Here is a 17,910-nt window from a genome sequence, read left to right on the forward strand (position 1 = left end):
AACGGTAATGGTCGATACAACGTAAAATCGTTAGCATGTAGAACGCTTGCAATACAGAATCTCAACGCGTAACAAACTATGGGGAGACCTAACACGCGCAGATGATATACATACAACATTCTTTCCAGACATCAGGCTTCAATTCGCTATAGTTCGCGAAAAATTTCGAAAAATAATTTATTCTTTGATTCAGTTTGATCATTCAAAAGATTTCCATGTTGGTTTCCCGCATGGATGTAGATTTCCATATTTTCAAGAACATCTAATGTCTCACCTTTATCAATGATGTGCTCTATCTCTAGATTGTCATTAATACACATAATCTTATGTTTTTTTATAAACCAAAACTTACGGCAGTTGGTAAAATTTTTTGAATCAAGAAATACGTACCAGCAGACGTCCCCCAGGCCATAATTGACCATCAGAGATAAACGAAAGGCGGTAGGCGTGTTTCTACATCTGAAAGACGATGACTGTTCAGATTTCGTGCCAGTCGCTAGCAGCGCCACTATGAGGATGTAACAGATATGCCTTAAATTCACGCTATAATGATCATGAGCGTTAGTGACCTTTGTGATTCTACGTGGCGAGTTGATGTTAGTCAGAAGTGCCTTTAAGGTGACAAAGATGGCGTTGTCACTGAGTCTGAAAGAGGTCGCGACAGATGGTTGTATGTCCAGTCACAATTCTGAGTTGCAGGCAAAAGGCAATGAAAATTAGACGGGTTACAGCAGTTAGAGATTTATAAGGACACTGGTAGGTTATGACAACTAAACGATATGTGTGGTTTTGGTGGAACTAAAATTCTATTCCAAGGATGATAGCCAAAGTAATTCTCGATAATACTACCTTCAACATCGTATATCTCTTATACAGACTAGGGGATTAAGATCTGGACGTGTCCGTACAAATATTATTGTGCTGTCACACCTACGTATTAAAGAAAACAGATACTAGAGCGCCAGCGACACGCAACTTAAGCTACGGAGCACACTACATTACAGTTAGCTAGGCAACAGATGTGCAATACATTACACTCAAGAACATCTATAGCACTTGATGCACAGAATTATGATAACCAAGTAATAAGTGTTTTTTTTTTTTTTTTTTTTTTTTGTATATCTGAAATGAAAGAAGGTACCTATGGAAATCTTTCACCCAGGCTGCTGTGCAGTCCATGGTGATGGGTTCATACGACCAGTATTATCGCCAAAGGTCTTCCTGCAATTTGTTACTGCCTTCTTATAGACGACTGAGGACCTATGAGCCCAGTGTCGTGGGTATATACGGTACACAAACACACTCACGGAGCACTTTATTCATGTCATGAGCGCACACACAAGAACACACATACGAGCGAACTGGCGCGAAGCGCACGTGAGCACACACACACACACAGACACACACACACACACACACACACACACACACACACACACACACACACACGCACGCACACACATACACAGAATTTCACCTGTACAAACAGTTATTTAGGGTGGTCAAAATAAATGCGACACCCTGTATATACGAAGCTTCAAGAGCCGTGGTTGAGTGAAGGGCTTGAATTTCACAATATGTAGATATGGAGAGTACTTCCTAGCATTTCACTAAGTAAAAAGTGCACACTCTGTATTTTTACATACGGAAGTTAACCTATACTGCAAATTTAAAGACAAAATAACAATACCCCATGAGCTTTTGGTCGAGAACTTCGGTCGTATAATCGTCGTATTATTCTAAGCCACCTCCCTAAGTAATGGCTGTAAGGTGCTGCCATTTATCTTCGAGTGACATGTCTGAACAGAGAAATTAAATTCATATTATGAGGAAAAAGAAAGAAGCATCTGGTAGCTACACAGTGCTTATATCTGTGTTTCCAACATACTTAAGTACGACTGATTTTACTTTTTAAATAATCATCATCTCATTCACGTTTTGAGTTCAGACGTTTTGAGTACAACTGTGAACTATATGAATTTAAATACTTAAATTTCACACTAGATTTGTGATTGGCTTGGAGAGATCCTAGCACATAGAAGATTTGTCTTAACATATAGGTATGAAAAACACACACTGATTCAGAGGAACGTCTTTTTTCTGTGGTAAATCAACGCTAAGATTATGGAAAGTCATAGTCTCCATGACAGTAAATCTTAGAATACTAGAAAATCTGTGGTAGTGATGCAGTACACAGACGGATGCCTGAAACGTTTGTATTGTAAGTTGATCTCTTGATCATTAACCTGAAATTCCTTTGACGGATCTGCTCACTCGCACATAACTTTGTGTGCATACTTTCCGTTTTGGACACCTTGCATCTGTGCCTGCATTGCGCCACGTTTTTGACTATAACGTATCATACCGGCACATCAGGGTGAGGTGTGGTATTTTGTTTGCCTTAGTTGTCACCATTAAGGGAGCACCACCGTTCCAAGGCTTTCATAATTATCTAAACGGGTGGACAATCTGCTATAATCTTCCCCGATATAGACTTAGCATTTTTTCAAGAGGAATCAAACCGATATTTTGAGTATGCATTGAGACGTACACTAAATGTTTTAATATAACATTTGTGATCAGCTACATAGCTTCTCTGACGCCATACCACATCGTGAAGTAAGAAGAGCTTTGTTTAGTGTATATAGAATCCCTGTCCACTCCGATGCAGACCGGTGGAATACATCTATTGCTTAACGAGAACAACCTGCGATTGATTCACATACACTACTGGCCATTAAAACTGCTACACCATGAAGATGACGTGCTACAGACACCTACAACGTGCTGACATGTGGAAAGTTTCTCATACACAAACAGCAGTTCACCAGCGTTGCCTGGTGAAACGTTGTTATGATGCCTCGTGTAAGGAGGAGAAATGCCTACCATCGCGTTTCCGACTTTGATAAAGGTCGAATTGTAGCCTATCGCGATTGCGGTTTATTGTATCGCGGTATTGCTGCTCGCGTTGGTCGAGATCCAATGACTGTTAGCAGAATATGGAATCGATGGCCTCAGGAGGGTAATACGGAACGCCGTGCTGGATCCCAACGGCCTCGTATCACTAGCAGTCGAGATGACAGGCATCGTATCCGCGTGGCTGTAACGGATCGTGCAGCCACGTTTCGATCCCTGAGTCAACAGATGGAGACGTTTGCAAGACAACAACCATCTGCACGAACAGTTCGACGACGTTTGCAGCAGCATGGACTATCAGCCCGGAGACCATGGCTGCGGTTACCCTTGACGCTGTATCACAGACAGGAGCGCTTGCGATGGTGTACTCAACTACGAACCTGGATGCACGAATGGTAAAACGTAATTTTTTCGGGTGAATCAAGGTTCTGTTTGCAGCATCATGATGATCGCATCCGTGTTTGGCTACATCGCGGTGAACGCACATGGGAAGCGTTTATTCGTCATCGCTATAGTGGCGTATCACTCGGCGTGATGGTATTGGGTGCCACTGGTTACACGTATCGGTCACCTCTTGTTCGCATTGACGGCACTTTGAACAGTTGACGTTACGTTTCAGATGTGTTACGACCCGTGGCTCTACCCATCATTCGATCCCTGCGAAACCCTACATTTCAGAAGGATAATCCACGACCACATGTTGCAGGTCCTGTACGGGCCTTTCTGGATAGAGAAAATGTTCGACTGCTGCCCTGGCCAGCACATTCTCCAGATCTCTCACCAGCTGAGAGCGTCTGGTCAATAGTGGCCGAGCAACTGGCTCGTCACAATACGCCAGTCACTACTCGTGACAAACTGTGGTATCGTAGCCTGCCGTGGTGGCCAAGCGGTTCTAGGCGCTTCAGTCCGGAACCGCGCGACTGCTACGGTCGCAGGTTCGAATCCTGCCTCGGGCATAGATGTGTGTGATGGCCTTAGGTTAGTTAGGTTTAAATAGTTCAAAGTTCTAGGGGACTGATGACCTCAGGTGTTAAGTCCCATAGTGCTCAGAGCGATTTTTTTGTGGTATCGTGTTGAAGCTGCATTGGCAGCCGGACCTCTACACGCCACCCAAGCTCTGTTTGACTCAATGCCCAGGCGTATCAAGGCCGTTAGTACGGCCAGAGGTGGTTATTCTGGGTACTGATTTCTCAGGATCTATGCACCCAAATTGCGTGAAAATATAATCACATGTCAGTTCTAGTACAATATATTTGTCCAGTGAATACGCGTTTATCATCTGCATTTTTTCTTGGAGTAGCAATTTTAATGGCCAGTAGTGTGGACTACTGGGAAAGAATATAGTACACCTGGAGAGACGATGTCAATTTTGATCCAATGACGGCATATGTCACCTGGAGGACGGTAGAGGTTCTGATAATGGGGTTGAAGACGTTCGCCAACAGATAGCGTAGCGGCACAGCTACCAGAGCGCCACCTGCGTCTCCCCTGTAATACGGAATGCTCAGTTAGTACGCACAGTGTGGTGCAGTCGTGTGAAGCAAGCAGGCAACCTTGGCACGCAGACGCACGCGTGATTCCCACAGCCAAATGGGTCTAATTGTAGCCTTTCCAGTGGCGGGATGGTCCTTTCGGAGAACTTCCACACAAGTTGGACGTGCTGCGTCAGTCGTGTAACAATGCAGGTATCACCGGTCATGTGAACATTGTCATACCCGTAGACGAGGTTCTGGACGTTCAAGCAGTACAAACGCCCTCCAGGATCGTCTTTCCGTTAAGGCAGCTGTGGCAGGTCGTACTGCTACCATAGCACAGATAAGAGGGCTTGTGAGTCCACACGTGTCAACACGAGCTGTTGCGAACCGCTTATTGATAGTTTGACTACGGGAATGCACATCTCTATTCCGTCTTCCACTCACATCGCAGCATCTATTTGCACGTGTCGATTGGTGCAGTCAGATGATCAATTGGAAGGTGGAAAGATACACCATAGTCTTGGGCGGTGAAAGCAGATTCGGCCTGCACGGAAGTGACGTTCGTTTGCAACGTAGACATGGAGAGCGCCGTGTCGTAGAGAGCCTTCGTCCGAGACACACTGGCTACACCACAGGGCTTATGGTCTGGGGTGCGATAAGCTACAACTTTCGTTCACCTCTGGTTTTTCTGGAGTGGACGCTAACCAGCGCTCGATGCGTGCAGAATGCTGTTATGCTGTGTCCTTTGCCCTCCCTGCAACAGGAAGGCGATGTGTTCCTCCTACAGGATAGTACTCGATCGCACACTGTCTATAAATCTCAATGTCCTCTACAAGGCACAGCTGTTCCTGGCCAGCATGATTTCCGGACTTGTCTCCAATTGAGCACGTGTGGGATATGACGAGCACTCCGTCTGCAGGCCACGAGTGGCCTACCAAGACCATCCGACCGCCGTGTCATCCTCAGTTGAAGATGCGGATAGGAGGGGCGTGTGGTCAGCACACCGCTCTCCCAGTCGTTATGATGGTATTCTTGACCGAAGCCGGTACTATTCGGTCGAGTAGCTCCTCGACTGGCATCACGAGGCTGAGTACACCCCGAAAAATGGCAACAGCGCATGGCGGCCCGGATGGTCACCCGTCCAAGCACCGACCACGCCCGACAGCGCTTAACTTCAGTGACCTCACGGGAACCGGTGTATCCACTGCGGCAAGGCCGTTGCCCGGGATATGACGAGGCGAGATGTGAACCGTGTGACTCGTCAACCAACAACTCTTACGGAACTACGCGAACAGGTCGTGCAGGCGTGGCGTAACGTATCTCCGGACAGTTTTCGCCATCTGTACGGTTGACTGGATACCATAGTCAGCGACTGCACTGGTGCCAGTGAAGGCTTCCCCACACACTAATATAGGTGTTACAGCACGCGTCGATACTTCGTACCTCAGAACCGTTTGTGCTATTCATCTGTAATCATTTCATGTACTCCACAAACTCTGTTGCAGCAATAAATCTTGAATAAACTGGCTGTGCTAACTGGTTTTTCCGGCAGTGTATATCATACTGAAGTCAGTAGCAGCTCGTAAACACACACTGATAATTATATCGCGAACTGCTCGCTTGTGTACGCATGTTTGCTTTTTTACTGTTTTTCTACTGTTATCATATACTTTTTTCTCTCATCAGTTTTTGGTTTTAATTGTGATTTACGCTATATATACACTGTAACTGATAAATTTGCCCTTGCTAGTACCATGAAGTTGCTTGCTTTGAAAAATATGCTGTTAACTGTAATATGATGGTCGGAATGATGAACTGCTCTGAACAACAAAGAAGGAAAATTTAGGCTCTTGATTTAAGTGCCATCCACACATTCGTACAAACCTTACTAGGGAAACTATGAGTAACCTGTCTTAAGAACTGACGAGGGTTTTACGCTGTTCGTCTTAAAACAGAGAAAAGCCTGCGGTTATTGCAGTGTCATATCGCTAGATTATTGTAACGTCAGTTTTTGCCGGAGTTAGTGCGGTGTCGAAAGCAGAGCATAGCGTATTGACTGGGCCCAACAGATGATTCTTAGGGATAAACATTGCTTAGTCCTGTCGAATCACGGTGTACAACAGATTGGTGGAGAAAGTTCAACGGAACCTTTTTTACAGCAATTATACTTACCAAATGCTGACTTTCATGTCCTTTTCTTCAGCTGATACCGTGTTTTATAAAGCCTCATGTGCACTGATTGATGTCTCCGTCTACAATTCCAGTCGAAGCCGGTGTAATGAGAGAGCTGGTGATCTTCGTTCCAGGCAGGAGTGGCACTATTTCCTGAGGAGCATCTAGGTATAAGTAGAAGAAATTATAAAAGGAGCCAACCGTTAAACAATGAATAGATACATAAACTTACCCCAAAGATTCACACGGTATGTCTTGAAATTAAAACCCGCGAATGTTGCTAGTCGAGAAAATTTTGCACTGGTACTATCGCCAGACATTAACTATGTTGTGACCTTGTAGTGAATTAAGCCTAAGCAAGTGGTTATTCCTCAGTTAGAGAGTTAAAAATTAAAATTTCACCTTTGCTAGGTGTAAAAGCTCTTCATGCAGTACAAGAAGATTTCGTCCGTTGCACATATCTGATAACTTACTGCGATAAGCGACAGTACTGATGTGTTACAGAAATGAATGAGAAATCCCTCTTTATTGAAGATTGACATTTACCATAATTGCTTTACTTATAATTTGTGAACAGTGAACGCAACTCTTCTTATATCTTAGTAATTTTTATTTTTCTTTGTTTCAGACTAAGGCTCATCTAGACGTCTTGGCGGACGCGCTGTTACGGTGGGCACGAGGTCGTTAAACAGCGTCGTTCTGTCCAGAAACCAATCAAATTCAATTATTCGTCTGTTACAATGCCTCACGTGGTTCCAAGAGCGAGATCCCAATCCTAAACGCATTGCACTGTGCTCTTTCAATGTTTTGGGCGCTTCATAGCTTTCATCCTAATGTCCCGACCCTTGTAGACGAGAAGAAATATTTCTATCTGAATGTATAAAAAGTTTACGTGTCTGTTACATACTTTTTGTTGAAAGGTTGTAGAGGCGTTCATAGTCTGAGGCATGTCGACTTAAAAATAAATATGTTTCTAGCTGAACCAATTTAAATATTCAATAAAGACATTTAGGATAGTGCTGTCCCTTTTTGTTACATTATTATAATTTTATGAGACTGGTATCAGACGTCACGGAAAAACCGATGAACACGGTTTTTTTAAGTTCACAGAAGACCAATATATAGCCTAACAATCTCTTACTGTTGAGTTTGTTCAATTTTGAGATGGCTCACTAGAAGTGGAAAACGGTATATTTATTCTCATCGAGCAGAAATGTTCTTGTCCGTCTGGGCTGTACCTACTTACCCTTCAGAAATACGAGATGTAAAAACTGTCTTGTATTTTCTCCCTTTATGAAATAAATTATCAAGTATTTTATCAGAGCAAAGAGTGCCATCTGATTCTGTATTCTATTAAAACCGCGTTATCCATTTGGTTTATTGTCAGCCGCCTGCCCAGAGCCTCAGCAGGGTGCCATACAATCAGTATCTCCTTTATGTAGTAATTACTTCATGTAATAACCATACTGTAGTTACTGATATAATAAGTGATGAATAAATTACGTGATTTCACATCGAGAGGGAGATAAGTAGTAGAAGTTGCTTATGTATATGAATTGCTGTAATGTATGTAGGCGCTAATGTGATGTCAACGGGCTACTGAATATTTATTTGTTACCTGACAATGTATTGTGTCAATATGTATTGTAATAGTAATCAATGTAAGCTGTAGTGTAGTAGATAATCCACATTCACATGTATTCTCTGTTAGTGCACGCAGTGAAATTAAATTTTGCTTTTGTAGAGCAAATCGATGGCAGCAGTCTCGCTTTCTTAAGAATGCGTTGTCCAGTAACGCTTCAGAGCAGTGCCAAAAATTTCAAGATATGTTTTCTACGTTGTAAAATAAATACAAGAACCTGGTGAATAAACATCAACAACAAGTGGTTGTGTAAAATCAGTTACTTGCACTTGTTCTTACTGGGTTATTAGAATATGTGTCTCTACATAACGGTAGTGTCTAATTATTTTCCATGACTTATGATTTATGAAATGATAATGTAAAGGCTGCGGACTGCTATACTGGTCTCACTTTGTTAATGTGACGATGTAAGTGAAAGGCCACTTATTTTGCACACATCACTGGAGCCATCTTAAGAATGAACAGTGCACTATGAAACAAAAATGAATCTCAAGTAGTGTGAAACAAGAAAAAATTATCAAAAAGAAACACTTTTGATTTAAATACTGTCAGCTCTGGAAGACATATATTACTACGTGAAAGAAGGGCAAAACTGCGTCGTTAATCATTACTGTATACGTCACAGTATGACTTCAGACGCGGTTTGGTGCAAAATAGAAGCCGTAAATATTCCTCATGGGAATCTACGTGAGCATAATGGTGCAACGGATGCTGCTTTGTGATAAGTGGTAAAGTACAGAAAACGTTTATATAATACTAAATAATCAACCTTCAGATTACTTAAGCTCCTGAAATTAATTTCTAATATACCTTCTATCGATCCTCGAAGTCGAAGAATACATTCCTGTGCTTATGCACTTATATGCACTTAAGCGGAATTGTGCCTCATTCCTCTCATATAATCTAAATGCCTTACAGAAATCAAGGATATATGGTGCTGGATTTACTATCATTGTGATACCTCACTTCAAATGTTCAAACATTTTTACCCTTAGTTTTTTTAAAAAAAGTACATCATTTTTTGACTGAAAGTACGTCTGAAAGATGGAAGTTTCAGTCGGTACTCAGAGTCACATCTTTACTCAAACCAAAAGTGAGTACTATGCTACATACATGAATTTACTAGCATAAATATAATATTTTAATCTATAGCTGCTACAAAAGCAGAACAGTTGTTTCAACACAATACACTCGGTAAATCATTATCTTAACAGATCTTCACAAGGACTAGTTACGAATACTACTGAAACAAAAGTAACTTCTACATTCCTGTTGTATCAATAAAACACAAGTAATTTTGAAAAGCAGGTATGGCTTTGAACATAAATTTCGTCAGAAACGTCCAATATACTTTAAGTTTCGCATCTATGTAACATGTATCAGGTTGATCAAACGAGCTTTTGTATGTTCTAGATGAAGATGTCATCTCCTGAAGCTATGTGAACATGATTAGAAAACTATTGTGAAATAACGGTCCTAATAAAAAGAGAATAGCAAGAATAGATCTCTATTTTGGTCATAATTCCACCCCATCCTACCCCACAAATACAGATATGTGAACCTCACTCTAAATTCTCGCTAAGCTATAGAAACTAGGGAAAAACATGACTGAAAAAATACCGTGTAGCTTTTTCGAGGATATTTTTCTTAAATTCTCCAACATTCATAGTCTACAAATATTTACGTAATATATGCAGATGGTGCAAAGAGGAAATTAGTTTATAAAGTCATCAAATATAGTGACACTTGGATTAGGTGTATTTGCACAATAATGAAGCAATATGCCCCCAAAACTACTCGTAGTCCTGCACGTACTAAATATATGTGACCTATAGCACTTTTACAAAGAAATTAAATCTATTCTTATGGAAACTCAGTTGTGAATATTTCATATAACAAAGACATATTTGAACTCAAAGTTGTGAATCAGTAAAACATTCCTTTTAAATAAATGTGTTTCTAGGAATTTTTGTTTGTAAACAAATGTGTAACTATTTTACATTGATTAATGTTATTCAATACCTTGTGTACTTTATTTTAATCTACAAGTTGGCATTCCAATTAATAATTTATTTCACTTTTTAACAGCACAATTTAGCTACTTATTCAGACACGTCGAATTTCTAAAGCACTGCAACATTGTGATACGAGATTGATCCTGCCACATTTGTTGTTACTCGTATTTTATAGTAGTTATGAAGCACATTGCACTAGATTAATTGTTTTAACTGAAAAGTTGGTGCAACCAGTAAGGCATGGAAGATATATGTGTTCTTGACGAATAATGTCGCAGATAGTTAATAAATGTTCGATTAAATGTTAAATGAAGACGATAATTTTAAGTATTTATGTTTATGAGATGTTCCATAGGTTATGGAAGATTTCTATCTATCGTAATAATCTTAATAATAACTGCTCATGCGAATGTGCAGTATGAAGTTCCAACCATAATAAGGTTTCAGCTTTATGTGTACTTCTTGCGTGCAAAAATCCTTTTTGTAAATACTCACTTCATTGATGTATCTACAAAGCTTTGATATCATATGAGCAGAGAATGATTATTATATTAATTATTTCACAAACTAAAACATTTATGAAGAGTTATTTACAGAGGAATATTTATATGAGCAACTGTGTTGATTAGTGGAGAACTAACTGAAGAAAGTTTAAATTTTCCTACGTGTCGCAATATTTATTCTTAAATGTACTACATCTAAATTATACCATCACCGCAAAATATTCAAAGTGACAGCAACACACTTGAGGCACGGCACAGAAAATGTCTTTGCAACATTCGTTCTGAAATCTTTTATTGAACATATTGATAGGACCCACACATATTATGAAATATGTACAACCATAAAAATATTTCTTCTGCTACAGATAATGAACTTCCTTTATCAGTCTCTTGTGATATAATGAATATGTGATTCACAACATTAACTAACGACGCAAGGTACTGGATTACAAGGAAGGAACAATTACCATACATTCCACACTAAGGTACTTTAAATTGAAGGGGAGGAGTTCCTTATTGTAGAGTATCAGTTGTCACGAAATTATGTGTTAATAATACAGATGCACTGGTTTGATGTATAAAAATAAAATACAATGAATAAAAACAATGAGATTGTCTCAGTGGTTATTAACTGAAGCATCAATGTACCTCAGGCCAATGAGCGACATTGTGTTTCCTGCAGACTGCATTGTAGAGTGTGGCGATAGTTTACAGTTCATTAAATAATATTCTTATCATAAAACTTTTGTGGAATTGTTTATTACCCAGTATACCTCAGAATTTAAATAACCAGTTCTTCCTTCAATATTGTTATTGTTTAAATGTAGTTTATCGTTGTTGTAATTCAATAGGATTTGTTTTAATACGTGTGCAAATTGATGTTTGTGTGTGTGTGTGTGTGTGTGTGTGTGTGTGTGTGTGTGTGTGTGTGTGCGCGCGCGCGCCCATGTGCATAAATTTCATATGGCTGTATCTGTACATGTCTGTGTGTATTTGTGACTGTGTGTGTGTCCAACTTAGCAGTTAAGGAAAATGCTTCTTACTTCTTTTCTGAAAGTACTGCCAAAAATATTTTTGAAGTTTGTAAGAATACATTTTAGTATTCATCAAGTAGGGAGTACAATAGCTAGGACCTGACATCTTATTTACAGATAATCTCTTTTACTGTTCAAAAAAGTATTTTTATCATTTTTTTCGATGTATCAGATTTCTATTATGTTATCTGCTATTACATTTAGTAAGTGGCCTTAGCTGTACCTGCTGAAATATTTTTTCTGCCAATTGTGAAAGTATTAAATGATGATGATGATGATGTCATGTGGAATTTGTAATTTTTATGTTGTTATCCCATTTCAGACTGCAATAAATGTTGATATAACACACTTCAAGGGAAAATGTATAGCTATTTTTGTTTAAGTTGTTCTATGAAGTATTTGAAAAGCAAGATGATTTTAATATTTAAAATTATAATATTTACTTTTTCATATTTTTTAATAGACTTCCTTTATTACTGGATAAATACAGTGACTTAAAAAACACTTTTAATGAAAACTAAACATTGATTTGAAATATCTGAAAATTTCGTTCCTAACTCCTTCGGCAACACGTCATGTAGACAAGTTAAACAGAACTCTTCCAAAAGATGTTACGACGTAAGGAGAAAAGAGTACCAGAAAAAATCACTAATTAAAGTATTCTGAGGTGTATATTACGGTGAGAAAAGGGGAAAAAGGTTCTGAAATTACGTAGAAAACAGTGCTGATGAATTTACTTTATCTGGGTTTAAGACAGCTGCATTAACTCTCATTGTCCGATTTACAGGGTTCTCTTACACTGGATTACACACATCATTACAATTTTGTTGAAAATAAGTCGTGACGCTCTGAGCTCAATAGCTTGTAATATACTGAGAAACTCGATTCGATACCTATAGAAACCAACGGAGCATATCTCGTTAGCAACCATAAAGGAAATTCGGCCAAAATTTCAAGGGCTTCCACATATGGATAGATTTTCAAATTTAATTCGAGTTTGTCTTTAACAAATTAATTAAGGATATCCATGACGCTCATTACCTTCTTCCACTTTTCCTCTTTCTCCATACCTTCTTCTTCCAAACGCTGAATAACATACACTACAAATAGTTTCAAATCCAGGCCTTTGTTGTTGATTGATTGTTGGGCCTAGTTGATGACTGCTGTGCCCATTGAGTTTAGGGCACATATGAGGTGTTTCATTTTATCATTCTGAGAAGAGAACTGCACATTTTGTCCAAGTACCCCACCTCATGATGACAGGAACGGTGGAAGGTGGATCCTCGTCATTTCTTGATACAAAACTTGATGAGTGGGAACCTCTACCAGAATCTTCTTCGGAGCAGCAATGAAGCCATTTACTCTACAGTAATTCTTGCTAAAACTTCCGAAAACAAGATGCAGACCGTGTGCAATACATGTCACATGGTTGAGGTTGGGGTACATGCCCTTCAGTTGTTGAAAAACCGAGTACACGTAGCGTGTTAGATCAGTGACCACAAGCCTGAAGTTTTCGTGTTGTATGCCCCTTGCCAATCGTTGAACGATTGTGTTATAGTGCAGACATTTGTCTTCTTGAGTTCGTACCCTTTAAAAAGCAAAGGGTTTTACCCACTCAACAGATAATGGAAAAAGCAACACATTCAGAAGATATCTTTGCAGCTCACCAACAGTTTCATATGGATCTAATCCCGCTTCATTTTTGCCGACCACCTCTTTAGTTTCTGTAAAATTTTCTCATAATTTGGCTGTATGTAACTTTTCTCATAGTGCTCTTATCGGGTATTGACCTTTGTGCGTATCTCTCAATAAGTGATTTGAACGCACGATTGTTTACCTTATTGATTGGAATTCCTGACTTGATTACTGCTATGGAAAAACTCGCGATAAACTCACTCAGTAAGGGTGCTTTTCAGATCCTGAGGTGAAAGTGTGTAGTAGGTTTCCACTTTCAGAGTTCTATGTCCTTTAAATATATGGTGTTCTGGATGTGCTGGTTTATTCTCCTTGTATGATGCTTGTCATCAATTGCAATATTACTTCGCAGAAGCCATATCGCAGAATGATTTCATCAGTTTCGATAAACTGAGTCTTGAAGTCTTCTGAAGTACAACCACTCCTTCTTAACCTTCGGCGTGATTTTTTTGTAAAATTCCGTTCTGGTAAAACACTAACGTGGCCAACAAGACAGTACACAGTCGATAGCTAGGAACAGTTAAATTCATGCCAGCAGTGACTGACTTTACGTTTCAGCAACATTGTTTCAATTTGATTTGTTTTCACAGTTGCAGGAAGACCTTTGTTACTGAGGTTCAATATTGTTGTTGAGGTGGGCTATTATTGCTGATGGTATGATGATTTACTGGTGTTTTCCGTAAAGTCCGTTTTAATATTTTTCTGCTCTTATTGACTTTTAAACAAAATCTACATAGCTTGTTCAAGAAGAAAAAAAATCTGTCTAACCTATTAAAATCACACATAGAAATGAGTGGAAAGGTGCTTAAGCATGTAACAGAATAGGAAAGGAGTGAAATGTATCAGTGTTACAACAAGGCACAGAAAGGTGCAAGAAGCTCGTTGAAATTCTCTTCGTCTGTTAAGACAACAACACTAGTTATCGTTGGAATTTGTAAGTCAGTAGTTTTTGTGCTGTAAAGCATATTGTGGAGCCTCATAATTTACAGTAAATGTAATTATCACGACCTGAAATATAAATGCCAGAGGTTACAGCAAAGCCTCGTGTTGAGGAGAACGACACAGTATTACGTGTAAATGGTATCTGCAGTGTTGTCGGTAGTTTGTGGGGGTATTGTTTTGTTACCATTTTATTAAGCATACCGAAAGAATATCATTTACAAACAGAAATGAAGCAATACGTAAAACAAAATGTTGTGCATGGTGTAATATTCCATTTCAATACAAATACAGGCAACTGCAACCAGTCATTTTTTGAAAAATTTGTTTTTTCCATTAACTTGTTTTGAACCTTTTTAGGCTCATGTTCAGATGGTTCACATGGAAGTTACCTGTTTATTTCCAGAGTACGGTGTTGGGTACTGGCTACGTGACAAGAAAACCGATAAAAAGACTCAACTGTGTCACCATTAGTAATGTTTATTGAAAAGTGGGTTCTGGTAATTACCGCGACAGTAGTGGCGGCTCTGTATAATTTGCCTTCAGAAATAAACCAACGGGAGGCTAATAAATTAAAACCGCTGAAGTAATCTTAATGCCATTGCCTACGGAAGAAGGTGAGGCCCCTACAGAAACAGTGAGCGCCAATATCACTGCCAGAGAAATATGGCTGCAGAGCCACGTGACGACAGAGTGATCACGTGTAGCGTAGACTGTCCGCTGCACCCAGTTGTGCTGAAAAAGGTGAAACGTAGACTTCAAAGGAAGAGCAAATGGGCGCATTGTGTATCATGACAGAGAAGGAGTGCTGGGAGTATAAAATGACCAGAGAATGGCACTGGCGTACTAAGAAGACTACATGCCCGATGTAGGGTCCAGGCGAGGCACAAGCATTTCAGGAAGTAGGTCGTTGGTCGATGACGCACGATATTGATGCCGTCGGTAAACATGATCGTCATGAAGTTGTGTACGTGGTTTTGCAAACAGAGTACGTTATACCTTAGCCGTCATGGGACATTCCACGAGCTGGACCCATCGATGCCCGCGTGGATGTTCCTCAGAGCATAATGGAGCCGCCGCCAGCTTTACTCCATCCCGAAGTATAGGTGTCAAGGAGCTCTTCCCCTGGAAGAAGATGGATTCGCGTCCCCCCATCGTCATGATGAAGAAGGTATCGGGATTCATCAGACCATGCAACGCTCTGACACTGCGCCAACGTCCAGTGCCGAATGTCACGTGCTTTTTCAGTCGTAATTGCCGATGTCGCGGTGTTAACATTGGAACATGCATGGGTCATTGGCTGCGGAGGCCGATAGGTAAGAGTGTTCGGTGCACAGTATTTTCAACTACACTTGTACTCTGCCCAGCCTTAAGGTCTGATGTCAGTTCCTCTACAGTTCGACGCCTGTCCTGTTTTACCACTCTGCCCATCCTACGACGTACGACATCTGTAATGAGGGGTGGTCGCCCAATCCGCCGACGTCTGGACGTGGTTTCACCTCGGATGCTCGTGCCGAGCCTACGGGCCATCACCGTCTGCCCTCGGTCAAACATAGATATATCGTGCGCCTTTCCCTTTCTACACACGGACAGCACGCTCGCTGATACTACATGCACCTTGCATGAGTGTAACTAGCAGTCATTCCTCGCCAGGTGACGCTGCTGTCACATGGACGGGTTTATATTGATAGTAGGTCAGTGGTCATAAAGTTCTGGCTGATCAGTGTATGCAAATCCCTGAGCTCAACGAGAAATACCAAGAGCGAATACACAGCGGGTGGGTGAAAGTCAGCCAAGCATCGTAGCCTCCCAGAAACACGGTAATTGTTTTTAAAAAAATAAAACAGCGGAATGGTGAATGACGTGCTTGCTTACTTATGAAAGAAGTCGGCGCGGATTCCCGACGTGTTTCAAATAGAAATAAGACATAGGATAAATAGAACAAATTATTTTAAGTGTAAATTGCCGCTTGGCTCTCCATGGTCAATAGTATCAATTACAGAGCGATCTCTTCACTTCTGAAAGATCGTCATGAAATGGAAAAGCTGAAAACAGGATTATAAATTTATTTCATAGACGGAAGAGTAAAACAGAAGTTCTACATTATTTGAACTGTCAGATTCGTTAAATGCATGTCAAGTATTTCACGAAAATCTTAGAATAAGAACCGAAAATACTGTTTCCAAGAAAAAAACAAAAAAAAACGTTTCCTCGATCCGTTGCTTCATAGTGGCTTACAGCTTCGTATACCTGGTTGTACGTCCTTTACGTGGCGACGCTGCTGGATCTTTGTGTGCTGATAAAGTTGTTACGTCCTCGTAGTCACTGCTACGTTCCTATGAAATCCGACCTGGCATCAAGAAACGCTAGGCTCGCTTAAGGAAACAAAGACAAGGCAGTGTATTTTCTGCTGCGGCAACCACTGCTACACTCGATCAGACAGACGCCACAAACTCAAAGATTGAAAGCATGCAGGCCAAGCTTAGTAGCACGCTTATCTAAGGACAAGAAATACGCAAAGCAAATACAGATTCGTCTCATGGAGCTACTGATCTGGAAAAAAAAACAGATCAGAATCGAGAAAATGTAGACCGGAAACAATGTATTAATAACTGAAAATGGAACGGTATAGGAGAGCAGGAAGTTGACAAAAAATTCGGAGCTAAATTAAAAAATGATGTACGAGCCACCAAGGAAACGGACACCGAAGACGATATTGTATGACCTCCTAGTGACCTCGCCAAAAAGTGACCTTTCCGTTGGGGTGGTGGCTTGCTTGCCTCCATGATACAGATAGCAGGACCGTAGGTGCAGCCATAACAGAGGGATATCTATCGAGAGGTCAGACAAAAGTTTGGTTCCTGCAGAGAGGCAGCAGTCTTTTCACTAGCTGCAGGGCAACAGTATGTTTCCTTGTAACATCATCCAAAACGGCCTTGCTAAGCTGATACTGTGAACCGCTGAAAGCAAGGGGAAACTACAGCCGTTGCTTTTTTCGAGCCATGCAGCTTTACCATATCGTTAAATGATTATGGCACCCTCTGAGTAAAATATTTCGGAGATAAAATAGTCCCCTATTCGGATCTCTGGATATGAACCACTCAGGAAGTGGTCGTCTTCAGCAGAAATTAGACTGGTGTTCTATACGGATCGAAGCATAGAACGTTAGATCCCTTAATCGGGTATCTAGGTTACATGACTTAACAACGGAGATACATAGGTTGAAGTTAAAGATAGTAGGGATTAGTAAAGTTTGATGACAGCAGGAACAGAACGACTGATCTGGTGAATAAAGGGTTAAAAGTACAGTATCAAATAGGAATAATGGAGGAGTAGCTTTGATAATCAATAGGAAAATAGGAATGCGGGTAAGCTACTATGAACAACATAGCGAACGCATTATCGTAGCCAAGATATACACAATGTTACTAAACTTGGAAGGCCCAACGGTACCGAACGGCCGCCGTGTCATGCTCAGCCCACAGGTGTCAGTGGATGCGGATATGGAGGAGCATGTGG

General features: G+C 40.5%; 1 protein-coding gene across 1 annotated transcript in view; it reads left to right on the plus strand.

Moving 5' to 3' along the window:
• Nucleotides 1-8,390, plus strand: part of LOC124722545 — a 435,389-nt gene extending 426,999 nt beyond the window's left edge. Inside the window, exon 4 of the mRNA XM_047247687.1 lies at nucleotides 7,192-8,390. Coding sequence (XP_047103643.1) covers nucleotides 7,192-7,251 — 60 coding nt within the window. The 3' untranslated portion in view covers nucleotides 7,252-8,390. The remainder of the gene's footprint in view (nucleotides 1-7,191) is intronic.
• Nucleotides 8,391-17,910: the final 9,520 nt, after the last annotated feature.

Source organism: Schistocerca piceifrons, chromosome X (genome assembly GCF_021461385.2).
Source record: "Schistocerca piceifrons isolate TAMUIC-IGC-003096 chromosome X, iqSchPice1.1, whole genome shotgun sequence".
In the NCBI taxonomy this organism is placed as follows: Eukaryota; Metazoa; Arthropoda; class Insecta; order Orthoptera; family Acrididae; genus Schistocerca; species Schistocerca piceifrons.